At 34.3% G+C, this 18,852-nt stretch overlaps 1 protein-coding gene across 4 annotated transcripts in view; it reads right to left on the reverse strand.

The window, feature by feature from the left end:
• LOC128157864 (A disintegrin and metalloproteinase with thrombospondin motifs 9-like) overlaps window positions 1-18,852 on the reverse strand; it is a 77,829-nt gene that overhangs the window by 40,191 nt on the left and 18,786 nt on the right. For all 4 annotated transcript variants that reach the window (XR_008239870.1, XM_052820519.1, XM_052820520.1 and 1 more), the window contains 3 exons: window positions 15,362-15,675; window positions 14,118-14,201; window positions 6,524-6,648 (listed from right to left, as the gene is read on the reverse strand). Coding sequence is in view for 3 of the 4 variants with exons in the window: in XM_052820519.1 (XP_052676479.1) it covers window positions 6,524-6,648; window positions 14,118-14,201; window positions 15,362-15,675 (523 nt within the window). In the remaining variant the exon portion in view is untranslated. The remainder of the gene's footprint in view (window positions 1-6,523; window positions 6,649-14,117; window positions 14,202-15,361; window positions 15,676-18,852) is intronic.

Below are 18,852 nucleotides of genomic sequence, written 5' to 3' on the forward strand. Positions count from 1 at the left end.
TCTTCTTTTAATAAATCTCTTGGGTTAATTAACCTCCATCACTACCAACACCATTCTCAAATGGGAAAACAAACGGCAGCCATGTTATTGTATCCAGTGTAATTGGTAGCAGCAGTTGTCACCAAGAAGGGTGGGTCCAAGACCTTACTGTAGCCCTCTGTACAAATTTATGCAGTGAGGGACATGTACACTAAGTGAAAACTGATGCTTACATTGATTTGGACATGGAAAACAAAAATAAACAGATGAATTTCAGTTTCTTGATCACCAATACAATGTATCTCAAATACCATGGATATGTCAAAGTCCTTTTAAAGTCTCAACAGCTTTTTCTTTTAGATTTTTTACCTCATGACCTCAAATGTTGTAAGTGTTCTCACAGTCCCCAAAGAGTTCAAGATAACAACAAGGTTTGACTGCATTTGCATTTCTGTAAGATATATGTCAATCAGATGGCATACAAACTATAACTTCTAAAAACCATTGATATCTGCAAAGAAAAACAAGTTATGTCCTCATATAATCTTTTCCATATCATCTTAACCAATGTCAGACCAACCAATACAATTCACTCATGTTCCAATGGCTTATCATAACAATGACTCCTGAGAAATATTTTAACTTTCCATTTATCATAAAACATCAAATTCAAGAAACCAGGTGACAAAACACAATCACAAGTAAACAAGAACCCTGAACAATGCTATTCTCTAGGCTGTTTATGTTTCACACTCAAAATTTTGATAAAATCTGTAGCATACTTTTGCTATCATGACTTGTAAGATTTTACTACAGAATACTAAAACTGTGGATTTTTTTTATATTCTAATTTAATCTTAGATCAACTGCAAGAGACATAGTAATTAACTTTACATACAAAACTTTACTAGTGTATTTTTGTAAACAAAGATTGAATGATGTATTTCATGGATATTCTGTGGCTTGTAACTTTGTATGTGACAAATCTTATTACCACATTTTTGCGTGACAAACTTGAGAGAAAATCAACCCCCAGATGTTTATGAAAACACAGCTGATCATTATTTATACATAAAGCCCAAGTGAATGACCAGATGACGAGCACTATAACCTCCTAATACATCACTCACCCAACACACAAAGCGTGAAAATCAACAAGACTTTTATAAGTTTTTTTGCTCTTGATGATGGAGGTATGATGTAAAATAAAATCTTGGAGCCAATTCTTAAAACTCCCTAATGGTGGTAGCTCGGGTCAGGTATTTGGTCTATCTGTCATCAGTAGCCCCCCAACGCATTGGTCTGACTTTAGTTGCCAAGACTTTACGTCAGAAGAAGAGGGGATGTTTTAACAGGAGAGTGACCGATTGGGCAACAGCCGAGTTTTTACTGTTAAAAAAGTAGATCCTGAAGAAAAGCCATGGTGATGGATTCCAGAGATGGACACTCGATATTCATATCTCAATCATATGCCTCTTTTCACACTAGATTTCCACACAAAGATAACCTTTTTATACCCCTCTTGAGCAAAAACATCTTGAGCATTAGTTATAAATGATTGCAACATCTTGAAAACTTTTGCCATTTTGCATTTCATGATCATCATCAAAAACTGCACACCTTTCTATTAATATAAAGTGCACCTGTTGTCAATTCTTGTTGTTTGAAACAATTTTTTAGTTAATTAGGAACTGGTCTACATATATACAAACATAATTCTGGTAAATGTTCTCGATTGAGTCACAATTTTCATGCTGAGATCATTGTCTATCTATAGAGCAACCTGAGCAACACATTAGGTAACCACAGAACTCCACAGGATCATAAGGTTTAAGGGGCTGTCAAATTTTTGAGGTATGCAAATATATGTTAATCCATCTAAACCAAAACATAACGTCTTAGAAAAAAGATTTGAGGATTGGAAGGGGCTCAAAAATGAAAGAATTTGAAAGATAAACTACATGCTTAGAAAGAAACCTCAAGAATACCAAACCCTTGATGCAAAACTTACAAAACAGCAAAATGATGAGTCACTTATCTCCCTTGCATTTGGGAAAAGAATATCAGGGGTCAACATTATATATATTCCTTTGCTAAATATCAGTTGATCTCTTATAAGAATTGTATGTTCAGGCAATCCTTGCTTACAAATTTCGTTCACCATTTCCATTACCATAAACCCCCCCATTTCTGATATACATTGAGAAGCATATATCCATATGCATTAAGACATAATTATCCTTGACATCACAACATTTTAATCCTTCAACATTTATCTAGAGATTAAAGTTGACAAAGATGATGATTATCTTGCAAAATTCACCATTTATCTGAAGTTTTCCTCTCATGGGGATTTACCGCACAACTACTTTGCAAATGTTCCTTTTCAGACTCCAACATAAAAAGTTCACTGACACACTTCGAAGCATCTTTAATTACATCCTAGCTTACCAATTAAATTTACTGTCCTCAAATTGCCCACACATAATCCTACAATTTCTTACGTTTTGTTATTGGCGGAAAGTGAAACCTTATCATAAATACAAGACGTAGTAGTAAGTTTAACATTCTAACCGAGAACCAGTTCCATATAACCTTTCCTTCTGGGATATAATTTAAGAAACAGCCACATAAATGATACATTACTGTATTGTAATAAAAATGTTAATTGAGGCAAAAAGAGTATTGAAAATTTAGTCAACGTCAGTGCATATCATAATCTTTATCAGATTTAATGAATAGGATATATAAATCTAAATAACTACTGCTATATGAAGACTTATGGGACCAAATAAAACAAACAGTGCTTTTGCTTCAATTTATCTCTCATGTTTCATCTGCAGATGTCAGAATAGTGTTAAAATAATTTATCACCAGTATGTGCAGCTTATCATACAGTACAGCAGTAAATAGGCAAACAAATTCAGGCCCTATATAGTCCACTAATGTCAAAACATTGTATTAAACAAAATCACCAAATTTGTGACCCTTAGTGCTAAATGTCAACCTCAAGATCCGGTTTTATTATGTATGACCCACAGTGATAATAAATGTCTACACATAATAGATTCACTTTCATCATGATGTTCTTTATTGATATTTAATTGTTTGAAGATCAAAAAAGCCTTATTTAGTGGTATTTAGGATTTTCTTGTCATTCTGAGGTGAAATGGTGAAATATATATATATATGTGTATTAAGGCTGACTCATATAACCACATTCAATATAAATGTTTTATGATAGAATGAAAATAATTCACCACCAACTTAACTCTTTTGTCAATATAATCTTGCATAAAACCTCATTAAGAATGCAATAAAAAATCTCTAAAATTGATTTACATAGGATTGGATCATTATGTTTGACCCATTGTAATAATTGGTCAAATTGTCAGCTGGACCTTTGAATTAGCACAAGCCTGCTAAACCTTAAATACTGTAAATGAAATGGAGAAATTTATAACCAATTTTCCTTCCAGTTATTTAGATACAAATAAAACTGGCATTGTGTCATTAGCAGGCTAAAGGAAATAAACTTGCACCTAATATCTGCTCAATTACATGAGGAGATAGAGAAATAAATCAAGCAATAAAATCAAAGTACCCATCCAGTAGGAACTGTGTCATAGTAACCCCAATATCTTACAGGGTGCTGCCTCCATTCAGGCCGATTAAGCCTCACTAAACAGGTGTAAAAGGACCCCCTCATTCCTACCCCATTGCAGACACCCAGATATTGACCACTGTAGCCTATAGCTTGTTGCTGTTTTGCTAAGATAATCAAGCGTGCACTCTTAAGAAATCAATTTTTTTCATCAAACTATACACAACAGATTACAATGCTAACAATATGCTTTAAGCTAAATGTTCATCTCTCAGTATTTTGCATCGTTAGTTCAAAGCAAGTCACCAGCAAGTTGTAACATTTGTAAGGAGATGTATTCATAGATCAACCAATCATTTTAAGATGTTCACTACACCTGCAGCTACATGCATTATAAGTAACACTGAAGTCGAAGTACAAATACAAAATGGATATATTACATGTATGATGTGCAATATTCAGTATCCCTTTGTAACTAGTCAACTTACTTTCAACCTTAACAAACTTTAACTTTGAAAATAATAATGAAGAGAGATCTTTTCTTCCAAACATGAAATTCTGTCCAAACCAGCTCCCCCTGCTTCTTGCAAGAGTGCTATGAGCTTTCTCCACTATCTGTGGCTAAATCAACATCTTAACAACCACCTGTTTGCCAAGACTACAAAGATCTCCTCAATGTCATAAAAACTCCAGAGAGTAACAGCGTATTGTTTTAGAGGTTAATTTATGAAAACCGACTTCCTTTCCTCCGATTTACAGAACATCCTGTTGAGCTTCTAGCAAAGGCATCTGACCGTATAGATCTGTTTTAGATTGCTTATACAACCAATAGATTAAATATACATACAGTAGAACAGTGCTGAGCAACTAGAAGCCAATGCTATTAACTCTCCACCCCCTGAAAAAATTATTTGCTTGAAAATTCTTCAGCATTATATGTTAATGTCGAAATGACTCCATGTATTGAGATGGCTTTGTACACATCATATAGTGCATGTAAATGCATGCTAAGTGATTTTTCCAATCATATGAACACCTCGATGTACATAGTGTAGCAAGTTGCCAATCATATAAGCACTCGGAATTCATAAATCTTCTGCTGGTAAGCTATGGCCCTAGTAACTGCATAGCACCTTATCACACTTCTGTTACTATAAGAATTAATTGATGTCCAAATATACCTCCCTGTTCCTAAAATGAAAACACTCCCCTATCCCTTTCCAATGTGATGAAATGATTACACAACTCATAGATTAATGAACTTGTAGCTTTGAAATTCAGCAAAGGTGCCATTTTACATCAGGTAATGAAGTGCACTTCATTTTCTACATAATTTGAGCCAGATTGGATTTGGTGTTGGCACATTTTAATTAATCTCTCAAAATATCAGCAAAGAGCATGCTTTTCCAGTAACCTTAGAAAAGGCACTTGAGATACTTGTTGCACTCTGATGTGCAAACAAAGAAGATTCAAGTGAGTACAACATCCTAGTTATGAATAACCTATATTTCAAAACACTTTTTCGATTACAAATGTATCTTAGCCTGTTCAAAATTACTTCACAGAGCAAGGTTGCTTTTTAACACTTTGCAACCTAACCAAGTATCGGTACAATTTTTACCTAACCCGACTGCATCAATCTTTATCTTTAAAAGATCAGAGAAGGTAAGATTTGCATCCTCAAAAATACTAAATGGATTCTTAATTAGATAATCTGGGTTGAGTTGTCTAGTCCCATGAACCAGTTGCCTTGGATTAAGCTTCAGTACATGACCACCTGTCTACCCTCATTTAAAAAATAAAACAAAGAATTTGACAGGAATTTTTCTACATTATTTAAACTGGTTATAGCCAAAATTCAAAGGAGGTTTACACAAGAAAAGCAGGTTTGATTTGTTTTTTTATGATGGAGAGTTTGGAAAAAAATGTCTTGATCAGTATGGAATTCAACTGCTAATCCGGGGCAGAAAGCACACACCAAGTTTACTTGTCTTTATCACTTTCTTTGATGCAGTTGGGAGCAGACCAACTCAAAGAACAAAATCTCTGATCCCATTCTACAATGTAATTAAAAAAATACAGAGGGGCCATATCCCTGCAGATTTCTATCTGTCTGTTAAACAGATTAACGGATACATTTTTCTACAGGAATCTTAATTTGACATGGTTTGAAGTTCATGGAGATAAACTCATTTAGGGTTGATATTTACAATGAATACAATGCGGCCTCTTGTATTTTCTTTAATAATTCTGCAGCGCTACATAACAGAGGCACTGTTCTCAAAGGAGAGTTTGCCAATTGTACAATGTCTGAACAGGTGAGTTGACAGGAGAGCAAAACATCCAACATCTATAATGCTCTTCTTAGGAATGTTAATAATCTTTCATTAAATAATTCACTTTCTAGTACTTCCATATTAATTTTCAATGAGTTTTTGTTACAACTTTACGAATGTGCTTGTTACCCCCAAAGCCAAATGGTGACTGAGCAAATTATAACGAATTTGATATTCTTGATATTGCAGCATACTGTAAATTCCTTATTTTACACGAGTACTTATTTCCATGATTCTACTGTTTTGTATCAATTCGCTGGAATATAAAATCGCAAGCACCATTTTTTTGTAATAATTTCCTATAGTTCAAAACTGTCTGAAAATTAAAGCAAGATTTTAAAATCTGCGAGGGTTGCTTCTTGCAGATATTAATTCCTCATGTTTAATTAGGATCAGGATTTAATATAACTATTAACATGGCAAAAATACTGCTGGTCTTGCACATGTAGAACATGTCTGTACTAACTATCTTTATAGTGAATAACATGTTTTATATGTTTATACAGCACTTGATCAGAAATCAGGCTGCAACATAGCTACACCAACTTTGGCAAGTAATACAGCGTAGTACTATTTGGCATAGTATATTGTTCTGACCCTTTACCTTGTTAAGAGAACAGCCGTGTCATAGTGGTCGGGATCATTATCGTCTGTGGGGTTGGTAACATACTGCCAGGTGCAGAAATCTTTGAGAGACTCAGCCGAATTGGATGTTACGCGTGGTCCATCCTGTTCAAAAGAATAAAAGAAAACTGTGTCAACAACAATTGCAAAAGATCTAATAGATCAAGTAATATAAACATTAAAAATCTGATAGCTACAAGATAAGGTGAATTCTGGTGTCAAAAATAAACTTTATCCTCATTTTCTTCACTAAAATTATCTACCAATGTCATGTTGTATGTCAGTCAATGTTCGTTTGATCATAAACCATATGATTTTATATAAAAAGAGTACTTCCATAACCTATTTAAAATATCTAGGTACACGTGTGGCCTATAATTTTATATTCAGAACCAAAGCAGCTTCAATAAATATGATTGATTGGACAATAAACTATAGATATTTTCGTCATCACAAATGACAAAAATCGGGGAGCGTCAACAATTTAGCTGTCACTTTAAAAAGTCAAATAAACCATCTCAAACTTAAAACCTATCATCTGCGTCAATCTATTCCCTTAAAAAATATTTTGAAATTGTGAAAACTCTCCACCAAGATCACAATCTCACAGTTGTGGTTTTATTCACGTAAATACTTCTGGTATATCAAGAGTCAATACTTCTGAAACTGCTGAAAAAAGGGGAGGAGTAGGGGAAAATTGGTCATGTTGTGGTTTTTCTTGGGTGGTGCAATGTTGTTGCAGTTGTTTGCTGACTCAGCATGCTAAAACAACTATTGTTGTTGTTTACATCATATCGATGGGCTTGCAGTGACTGCATTTACTTTCATTCTCATTATCATCATGCAAGGCATGTCTTTTTCTTCCGTAATCTACATGAACCAGAGGAATGCTGGGAAAATGTTTGTATTGATGGTAGGTGAGAGTCTTCCAGACACTAAGCAATCTAGCTAATGACGAGGCATGACTGTAAAATATGCACATCAAACAAATGCTTTAGTTGTGATATATATATCATCATGATGCAGAATTTTACAGCCTGGTAACCCTTTCTCCATTTCTCCATGTTAAAATGGCAAATAGCTCTTTGTAATTTAAATGTTTTGTAATAATTTCAAAGTTTTAGATTAAGGTTACTTTAAAAAAATTTTGTGTAAAGCCAAAGATACTAAAACTTTGCAGCATTTGCCCATGTATGATTTCAAAGCAATTATTAATGAATTCATATGCAAAGTTTGTGAACAATTTGCAGTTTATAGACCACTTTCACCCTTATAAGTTAACCAACATTAGAAACATTAAAATTATATGTACTTGAAATAATTCCACTTGATACGTCATCTAAAAAGCAAAGCATGGGCAGGTAGCATTTTATAGACCATATAGGCCTCCCAATTTAAGAACATAAACCAAAAAATAAACCATAAATACAAACATTAGTAGAGCAGCTGGAGAGGATTAAGGATGGACGTCCCAACAAAAAAATAAAAATGAAAAAAAAAAGATCCTGAAGCGGGTAAAACTCCACGTTCTGTTGAATACTTAGTACTTAATGATGTCTGCCTGTGCCAGGTACTAGGTTTGGTTTTTATGGGTCAACCTTTAATCTGCATCCACCCCTAGAGTCCTAAGGCCAGAGCAGCAAGTGCTACCAAAGCCTGCATAAAGGACACAATGGTCTCTACACTGTTCAGGACAATCCTGTGGTACCTTGAAAGGTCGTGACCTGGTCAAGAATTGGTATGTATATGTATAAACCAAAGGTGATCTCCATCTGAGAGTCAAATTCATCCATGGCAATGAGTTTGAAAGATTTTTAAAAATATGAATTTCATATATTCCTAATTTAAGACTCTACCTACTTTTCAAAAGAAAACTCCTTACTGTTTAACAAAGCTAGGGTTTTTCATTAGGAATTTTTCTTTAGCCTAATCACCTCCAAATTATATTACCTGATAACCAAGTAAAAATAACTGACTCTGTGAGTGGTTGGTCAACAACGAAAGGTGACAAAATTTGGATGAGCTTAAGTGGATTTTCTTGACATGAGATTAAGGGGGGGTTAATCGATTATTGATTCCACTCACCAGATATAAATGGACCTCAAACAGCAGTATCACCAAACCTAATCACACTCAAGTGCTTTTATCATCCCTAATGCCATAAAAATCTACAGAATCTAATAACAAGTACTTATTATCCAGTTAAACAAAAAGAGTCTTAATATCGCCAAAGACTTGGGATCTGTGTAGAATTTTTTGTTAAGGTAATTATTTTGCGTTGTTTGAAGGACGTTGGATTCCGAGTTCATACAGAGTAACCCTTCACTGTACTATGCATTTCCTAAAGTAAAAGTCAGTTTAATTAAAACAGTAAAACGATGGTTTATATTCATAAACAACAATTTGGGGTATTTAAAATTCATAAGGTTAATTAATCACAAGAACTTTTATCAATTTCAATTACCTTACCTAATGTATAATATATGTTTTTTTATAAAAGCATTAAGGTGTTTATTATTATGGAGTTTTGATCCTTGATAAAGCATATACATGCTCTCTGTAATCGGCCGTTAACCTGCTTCTTCTACGCACCTATTGCGTGTTGCTAGACTGATTTTTGACCTGTTCGACTCGATTCATTCACAAAACAATACTAAAGGTTACAAGATATTTTTTTAAGCTTCTCGGTATTCTATCGGATTTTCACCCCCATAAATTAAACCCCCCAAAAAACTCTTGCGTCTTTCATCTTCACGCTGCCCTTCTCTTTTCTGGCGTAAATTTTGGAGTTGATTTGCATTGTTGGTGTTTACGGGAAAAATAAGTAGTTTCCAATTTATTTATGCATCCAATATCAAACATTCTTATCACCCTGAAAATTCAGTGCGGACAAAATTCTCTTGTTTGGAGCCACTTTAATTGGACTCCAATTTCAACCTCCAGCAAATTGAATATGAAATTCAAATCCTCAATAACAAAATATATAGCAAGGTATATTCTTCACCTGGGAAGCTTGAAATGATGAATGAACAGATAAAAAGGGCATCTTAAGATTACAACAGTAAATGGGTATTACATCAAACTCACAAGTGACCCTGGCTGTGATGCTATCGCTATCTGGAGTGCCCTGGTACCATGGGGAAAGGTAACTTTCTCTGTTGTTAGCATGTCTAAGCACCATTACAACTTGTGTTTTGAAATAATTATGATAATCCCTACAGACTTCACACATTCATGTTTCATCTTTTTTTTCTTTACTCAGGTAACCATGCTTCACAAAGAGGTAACTGTCAATACTTTATATAAATAAATATATATATATATATAATTATATAAAGGTTTTATTCATGATTCATTCATATTTAGTCTTGACCTGTAAGATAATACCTTAATATTAAATTCAAACAAACTGCATGCTAAAGGATATTAATGATTCCTAAGGATAGAAACACTTTTTGGCCCTTTTAAAATCTTGTAGTTCTTTCATCCACTGTCAGCCAAAATGAAAACAATTGATATATGCACAAAGTCTTCCTGAGAGAGCAGAGAGACAAAAAAAAACCCAATCTTTTAACAGTTTAAGATAAAACACAAATCTATACACTTTCCAACTCGCATAAAACTGTACCACATCCATCAAAACAAGTGCAAAGCAGATTGATATTCTAAGAAACAAACACAAAAAAAATGTGATAGCTCCAGCCCCCCATCGATTCTTCATGGGAGCAAAATACTTACAGAATTAATGAATAGTTCATATATTGACAAAACACTGCAATATAATCTAGGGTTTTTCAACTACACTCAAATCTTTAAGTTTCACCGATTTAAAACAAGACTCTATATGTTACATTCATTTTAAACTATAAATTTCTGTCTGACAGATAATATCTCAAATACACCAAACTTCAGGATCGGCAAGTAAAATTCGTGTAGTTCAGTTGCATCTCTGGCTCATGAGACTCTTGTAAAACCATTTTTATTAAGGTACCAAACCACCAGCCACGAAATTTAGTTTAATCTTGTTGAACTGTGAGATGTCATACAAAAGGTAAGGTTACACAAGAAATCTAATATTTTCTGCCCCATTCACCCAGGTTCCAAAGAGACAAGGTGGTTTTTAACAACAAACGTCAATCATTAAAGGAAATGACATCACCTCAGAACCTTCTACTGACAATAGTCACAAATATTGTACAAACTCAACACCCTCTGAGAGATAAAAAGCTGATATTCAACACTTCCTACAGCAGCAGGATAGCACCAATTGATCCCTTTTTGCAGGAAACTACAGGTAAATTGACCACTGAAAGTTAAAAGGACAGGTAAATTGACTAGATAAAGGTAACAACTCTGAAGCTAATATCCCAGCATCAGTCAGCAAGGGCTTAGTGTGCCTTAACCTATCACTGACACCTGTTGATAGCTGGTAACGACATCCTTTTTATTTGTCTGAGTCGGGAGACATATGGGCCAACAGTCACGTCAATCTTCCCCAGATGCCTGCTTCTCGCTTTCATACAATGTCCACATTCTTAAACTGTTCTTTTTTTTGCTAAATTTAAAGTGAAGTCTATGATCCCTGATCCAAGAAGCTTGAGAGGTGGTTTCTGAAGAAAAATGTTCAGGTGTTTCAGTAGTAAAAAATGCTTTTGATTTTACAATGATCTAAGTCCTGATAATCCACTAAATCAGTCCCAAGCTTTATACCTGCAATGCAATCTGTGCAATGGAAGACTCTTTAAGTTGACCCCTAGTCTACAAGCAAGTGTATTATATAACTCTCTACTGGAGAAATCAATGGTATGGTAGGATTAGCAAAGAACAACAGATCAAGACAACCTTCGCATTTTTTCTAAACTTCAGTCAAACAACTCCCTGTGATCAAAATGATTCATAAAATCAGGTGTCTCCTGCAAGATTTTTTTTCTTCTCCGCAAGGTCTTTTTGTTCAAGTAATAGCATGATCACCATCACTGTTGATTAAGTTTCTGTTCACTTCAAGGAGTTTGTATGTCTAGCCAAAAGTATTTTGGACTATCCTGTGTGTCGGACTTAACCATATTGGTGTCCTTTATTATATTCATTGCATGGGCAATGTTACAAACTTAAATGTTGGCACAACTTTTCTGAACATTTTTTTTACTCATAAAAACATTTTTGAAAGAAAAATTTCAGCTGATCTGCAATAATTTTGGAAAGAAGGTTTATAATCTATACAATACACATTGCATGAAAATATTTCAAAACTCTATTGATCTTATGAAATTTTGTCTCTTTTAACTTCGTCAGCAAATATTTTTCCCCTCTAAGAAAATATCCATTTCCCAAGAGGTCATTCATTAATGTTAGCAGCTTTGAACCTCTTACATTACCACCGCCCATTAGATTTCAAATCTGGGCTGAATGTTACCCTTTATACACCACAAATGGACCAAAACAAAAGACCAGCATTTCTACAGTTATCCAAATCAATAAAGCTGTTGGCCTCCTTGAAACGCCCTATAATACCTATGTGAAAGGTTTTTAATTTATTGTTCATAAACAGGTAGGTAACCTGCATTCCATTCATGAATTACTTACACCTGATCTGAAGGCAATAATTTGACAGCTTGTAACATTGTTTTATTTGTTTATGTATGTGAATTGTACAATAGTATATGTCTGGGATAAAAAATTCCCAGGGGGATATTGCTGTTTGATATTTAAATTATATTTTAGTCATCATACTTAGGCATTGTTTAAATAAATCAAATTTCTTGAGAAGGATGTGTTAAATGATTTGTTCATAATTCAACTTTTACCCCAAACAAATCACTTTTGTTGTATAACAATAAAATACTTATTTCTAAATGCCTCAACTAATTTTCTATTAGGTATGTATTATTATTACGCATCATGACCTATACTTGAGTCTTATCGCAATCTCCTTTTTTTTTTTAATACAAAAGCGTTATTTATGCTCATATGTACTAAACTTACCACTAGCTATGAGAAAAATTGTCATCATTTTTCATTGTTAAATGGGCACAGTACTGTGTTGTACCTTATATATAGCTAATAACCATCCCTAGCATTGTTGGGGTATGTAACCACAGTGAAAAGATCAAAAGGCCCAGAAACCTCTGGACCACACAGACTTACATAGATCATTCCTTTCTTAGTCCAAGAACCATAAAACTGTCCTCATATAGAAAACAAGCCTTTCACTGGGAACTAATAGGACATGTACATGTAGGTAATTCACCAAATAGCTAATCCTGCTAAAGCTGCAAAATATTTCTTGTGCTTCAGGGGTGTTTTGAGGTCAGTTTTTTCACACCAACAGATAAAGCACTTGATTTGGTGGTTTCAAAAATCCCCTCAAAGGAAATTACAATGCATTAAGACGAGTAATACAACTGCAAGTGCTGAAAACAAGTGTCAAGACACTGTTCTGTACAATGCCACTACAAAATCGCTTTGTGTACTTAACAAAATCCACTCCAAAATCTTAAACCACTGAACAAATTACATGACTACCTTACATTTTTGAGATGGTACACGTATACAGCTTATAAATGAAGTTTAATATGGTAGTTTTCCAGACAGTTTTCACATCTCATGAAAAAAAGCACATTTATTATTTAATGCTTTATCAATTGACCACGTAGTGTATTTTTTGCTTTAAAATATAAACCCCTCCTGCAGATAAGCTTATAGAGTTGTTGAGTAACGCTTCTACCAAGAGATGACCAAAGGTCACCGTGTGAGTGGGATTACTGGATACCACCCAGGTGCAACAACACACCTGAATGGATCCGTGATTGGATGTACAGAAGAAACACTAGATGTACGGAAAAATCATACATGTGGGTCCGAGGATTATAGACTTACTTCCGAGTAATCAAGATTCTATTCTGGGAAACTGTCTGTTTAAATTTTTTATTAAGACGGTGAGGAATATTTAATAGCTTTGGACAAATAAATGTTGATTTTATTTAGTAATTTTATCAGCTCTTGTCATACTGTGTTGTAGGTGAAAAAAGTTCACTCCTCAACTACGACTTAAAATTTTTTTAACTCATAATCAATCCTTAAAAATCACTGCAAAGAGAGTATTACTGGGATTCTTAACAATGGAATCCTTTCTCTGAAAACAGACAGAAGAATTACCGGTACTATTTCCCCTGTTTCTATTGAAAAGTTTTTTTCTTCTTCTTCTTCTTCAGAAAAGTTAATCTGCTATTTATTTAGCTGTGAATGTTAAGAACATGTATACATTATTGCTGCCATAGCCTGGCCTCAGCCCAATGACCCACTAAACTCCGACAAGATTCAGATCAGAGCTAGATTATCAAGATGTATTTTCAGAAATTATCTTCATTTACCCCCTTCTTCCTATAACCTGATCCTAAGCAGACAGCTCGTTTGGGTGGCAACATTTGCACAATGTGATATATAATATGGAGCATGAAGGATTAAAATAATAACACACTACACTGTAGATAAATTGTATCATCCCTGTAGAATTGACTGCCTGTCTGGAGGCCTTGATCCACACCAGAGTGTGGGGTGATGACCACTTCACTTACCTGTTCTGATCGGAAGACTGCGATTTTCACTACCACAATATTGATGAAATTGCTTATTGAGGCATCTCTGTATATACTGGCAACCTACAGAGAAAAAATCATAAAGTTGTCAACATCTATATTTAAAAATTACAAAACACAAGTTTCTATGAATATATGCATGTTGTGAAACAGCAGATCTAGGCAGGCAAAAGGGGACTTATTTCATGCCCTGGCATTTCTTCAGAACATGTAATAATAATTTATTTCCTTTGGCTTTTGGCCCCTATTGTCAACATCCCCCTGTCTCCCATGTAAGACATGGTGATTTCATACTGTCTGTACACCTGTCTGCAAAACCCTTTAACCTGCCAAGCATTCTATCCCACCCATTCAGGGCAGTTGCAGTATTTCATGAATCACTTCATTAGACAAATTGTATTTTAATCATATAATTAAATACTCCACTCTCCAGACTGGTCTTTACCATTGCATAATTGTAGTTGTTCTGTAATTAAAACCTGGGTGTGCAATTGATGAAAAGTGTCAAGAATAGGAACACTTTCTATAAAATCCCTAAAGGCATATACATGTATATATTCTGTATTTTTCCACAATTATCTCTGAGCTACAAAATGCATTAAAACATGCAAGAGCATGGTTTTTAGCACATTCTAAGGCCTATATGTTTGGTCTGAAATGAGGTTACTTGATTTTAGGCTAAACAGGAGTCATCATAAACCTCCTATTTGTCCCCACCCCCTTTCCCCTTTTGACTGAACCATCCATCCTTCCCGTGGTTCACTGTGGTAAAAAATTAATATCCTAAACAAGACACAGAGTGTCTTTTATCTCCTTTTGTGGGCACAAGATGAGAATAGAGAGTTACATTCATCTTCCAGGTGTGTTTTTTAGCACCTTGGTCCTCTTTTTCCATGGAGGTATGTCACATACCTTGTACTCTATCTCAATGAATGGACCCTACGTCTTCTCTATAATACTATGGTACAATTTTGCACAGAAATCAGTTTATTAACTTGGTCAGAAATTGCACTTATTAAATTCTACAAAGTAGGATGGTTGAAGACAACATTATTCATCCATTAACTCAAGACTATACCCATCAAGCATCATTACATCAGTTTAATTCTTGATATATAGCTGTGTTAAGAACTTTTGTTAATTAAACCTCTTACCCTTCTAACAAAAAAAATGTTAGCAAGCTGCTTTCAAACAACATTGCAAAATTTTTTGGCCATACTTACTATTGACATCAGGGTTAAGATGTATCTTTCAAGGTCGTTTCCATGGTATTTTAACATCTTGTTGTCTGCAGCGACCATAACTTCCACATTGCGTTTATATGACGTTGAACGCTTTTGACGATGATGGTGTTGTGATGATTTTGAGGATTGGAATGATGGTGATGATGAAGATGAAAACGATGATGACTTTAATGATTTATTTACAGGTAAACTATTTACAACAGTTTGTGCACTTTGGGAATTTAATGAAGAATTGATATCTATGTTATTCCTAAGGTTGAATCCATCTTTCCTCCTAGTGTGTTTATAATTTTCTGAAAAAAAAAAGAAACAAAATTTAAAAAAATAATATACTATCTCAGCATACACTCATAATTTAATATTTTACAAAGATATATGTAGTAAACGATGAAAGAACTTTATTGTGTAAGAGTCTGCTTGTCAGAAGATTAAAACAAATGCAGGTGGTTGTAACTTGAAACAAATTGCACCCTGTCATACTTCTCATTGAAATGTTCATTGAAGCAGAAAAATAGTCAGCTTTAAAAATCCTTTAAAAAATATAGATTTAAATGGAATGACTATCACAAACATATAAATACTAGACTTCAATGACTCATTGACAGAAAAACTAGGTCAAATATAATGAGGTCACATATTACGTTTCCTTTCACTTTTTTGCTTATAATAAATGACAAGCAACTTAAGAATAAAGGGGGATATTCAAAGCAGAAAATTTTTCATTCAATCTTGCCAGGTGTTGATTTGCTTGTTGTTGACAAGTTATAAAATGTCTTTTCTTTTATGAAATACCAAAACGTATCTGAATGAAACACAATACACACACTTGCCTTCAAAGTTTATTAACCATTAAATGACAGATATTTAGTGAACAGCTATCCATAATGACAGCTTTCACTAAAATTTGAGAAAAAAGACAACTAAATTTTTTACACCTTTATATTCTGAAGAAACTTACACCAATCTCATTTATTTTTGCTATCATAACCAAGATCAGAATTCCTTTTCCATTAAAATTTTGAATTTTACTATTTTCATATTGCCTTTCAACCAGATAACCCTCCTTGCTGAAGAATGGACAGTTGACTATTAAATTGACTTCAAAGAGCTTAGCTTAAAGACCATCTCCTGGTAGTCCCAATCCCTACCACAAATTCCAAGACACTGCATGAAAGACACTTTTGATTAATGTATAAGGAAATCTGTTTCATGAAAAAAAAATGAAATTGAATATTTTTTATTTTGTGTATCAATCATGGTGTTTTTGCTGATAAGCCCTAGAGGACTCGCATTACAAAAGCAACACAAGAATATGGACGGTCTTCTAAATGTCCAAACAAGAAAAATATGAATAAATGTTTTTTTCAAAACCTGCGCCCCCATGCCCAATTTTTCTTCATATTTTATTGGTGTAGACTCATTTGAGCTTACAAGCAATTTAGCACCTCCCTATCTTAGTTTTATCTGAGGAATGTGGTTCCCCTGTCAAAGTTTTGTCTGCTTTTGATTTGTTATTGTTTCCCCGTGATTTTAACAACTTGATGCATTAAAACTTAATTGGGTTGGAAGATGTACAGAAGGATAGCTTTTAAGATCGAGATTGAAAACGGCAACCAATTACAATTGTGTTTATCAAACTGCTGAATGATTATAATAAAAGACACAATAGTCTAAGAAATGATGCCTAATCATAATTTTTACAGAAGCATCTGCAAAGTCAAATTGCCTATCTTTGACATTATAAAATTCTTGTACTGTCATCTATATTGTTTACAAGTTCATTTTTTCTTTTTCCCCAAAAAATAAAAGAATTTTATGCATCAAATTTTCTTTACAAATAGAAAGGCAAGTTGACAAACTCATATGAAGCAACCAAAATACTGCATAATACCCTTAATGCCCTCTTCTCCTTCAATTTAACTGATTTCTAAATTTCTTGGCATTCGACAATTCAATCTCTTCAAATGAAGCAGTTAAAAGCTCCAGATCTCAGTTCATAAGCCACTTCAATAGCTTGGCTTTCTTGGCATCCCCAGGCACCATTTTTTGGGGGTTGGTTCTCCAGAATCAGCAAAACTTCCAAAAGTACAGCAATGCATGTGAGCACCATTCAAATTGGTCTGCACAAGAAACGGTAGCACGCCCTGCAGACCCTATGTATGTCTTGCAATCAAATCTTTTGATCTTAGTTTTATACCTTCCAATTCTGTTGTAGTGTCAATTGAGGGTTGATAAAGGGGATGCAATTGTTTTATGTTTTATCTGAAAGGTTTCTAAGGGTCAATTACGGCAGATTGTGGAGATAACGGTTTAGTGTCTAGGGCAGTGATAAGCCAGCCTATTAAAGTCTGATTCAGTCTGGAGTAGTTACGGCTTCTAATTGTATATATGCTCTCTCCTCATATCAACAAACATGGAAGAAAAAGTTTTTATCAGGCAATCAATTTCATAACATTGATTTAATTTGGATGATAATATAACTCAAGTTTTTGATAACACTGTATTTGCGCTATGATATTAATGCAGATAATATATAAATTATAACTGAGATAATGTGTATGCGTGAATTGTCAAGTATTTTCTCATGGCGTTCTCCATTGTTACAATGAGAACAGGGTTATGAATGAGTGACAATCAGTGTGATAAGTGACAATATTCTTTGAGGGCATGTGCTGTATTTCTTCCTCCTTAAGAATTTTTAAGCATTAATATTCATTCAAAGTGAATTAAAACGTGTAAAACATGTAACATTTGAACCCTCATTCATTCCGACTCCATGTCATAGAAACAACAGAACAATACTGAAAATGTCATTGGACATCGACTGCAATTTGTCACAGGCCCCTGGCTGCCTGACTGGCTTAAACACACCTGACCATACTGTTGGATACCTGCTGACCTTGAATCCACCTGTCTCAGGTTACCATTGTACACTGGTCAGTCCATTGAGGGACTTAAGCTCCCCATTCCTAAGGGTGGACAGGTCCCACAGATTCTTGTAACTGATAATGTCAAAATCCATATAAAACCAATTCATTCTCGTGCAAATAAATGGACAGATTTTTCTCACCCTCTAAATTCCTGATTTACCTTACTGAATGATAGAAAGGTTGACCAAGTAACCATATATTGACATAAGTAACAAGTGTGTTGCACTAAAAGTTATTCTTACATCTTATCATTTATTTCTTGGTTTGCACAATATAAGTATAGTAGAGAGCTTTATATAAGCAGGCCAGACTCTCCTTAAATTGCAAGTAATATATTCAATTAATAACACCACTTCTCACCAATTCCAATGCACCAAGATAAATTTTCTTGGTTAGCTCTTGTTATTAAAGGATCCTCTCTATTGGGAGAAATTTAAAGGCTCCAACTGGCTACAATCAGCTGTTAGCATGCTTTCTGGCCACTAGCCAAACCGCAAACCGATAAACCTTTACAATATTCTACTATTTCTCAGGTTTGCT

The sequence above is a fragment of the Crassostrea angulata genome, chromosome 8, assembly GCF_025612915.1.
Source record: "Crassostrea angulata isolate pt1a10 chromosome 8, ASM2561291v2, whole genome shotgun sequence".
NCBI classification, from domain to species: domain Eukaryota; kingdom Metazoa; phylum Mollusca; class Bivalvia; order Ostreida; family Ostreidae; genus Magallana; species Magallana angulata.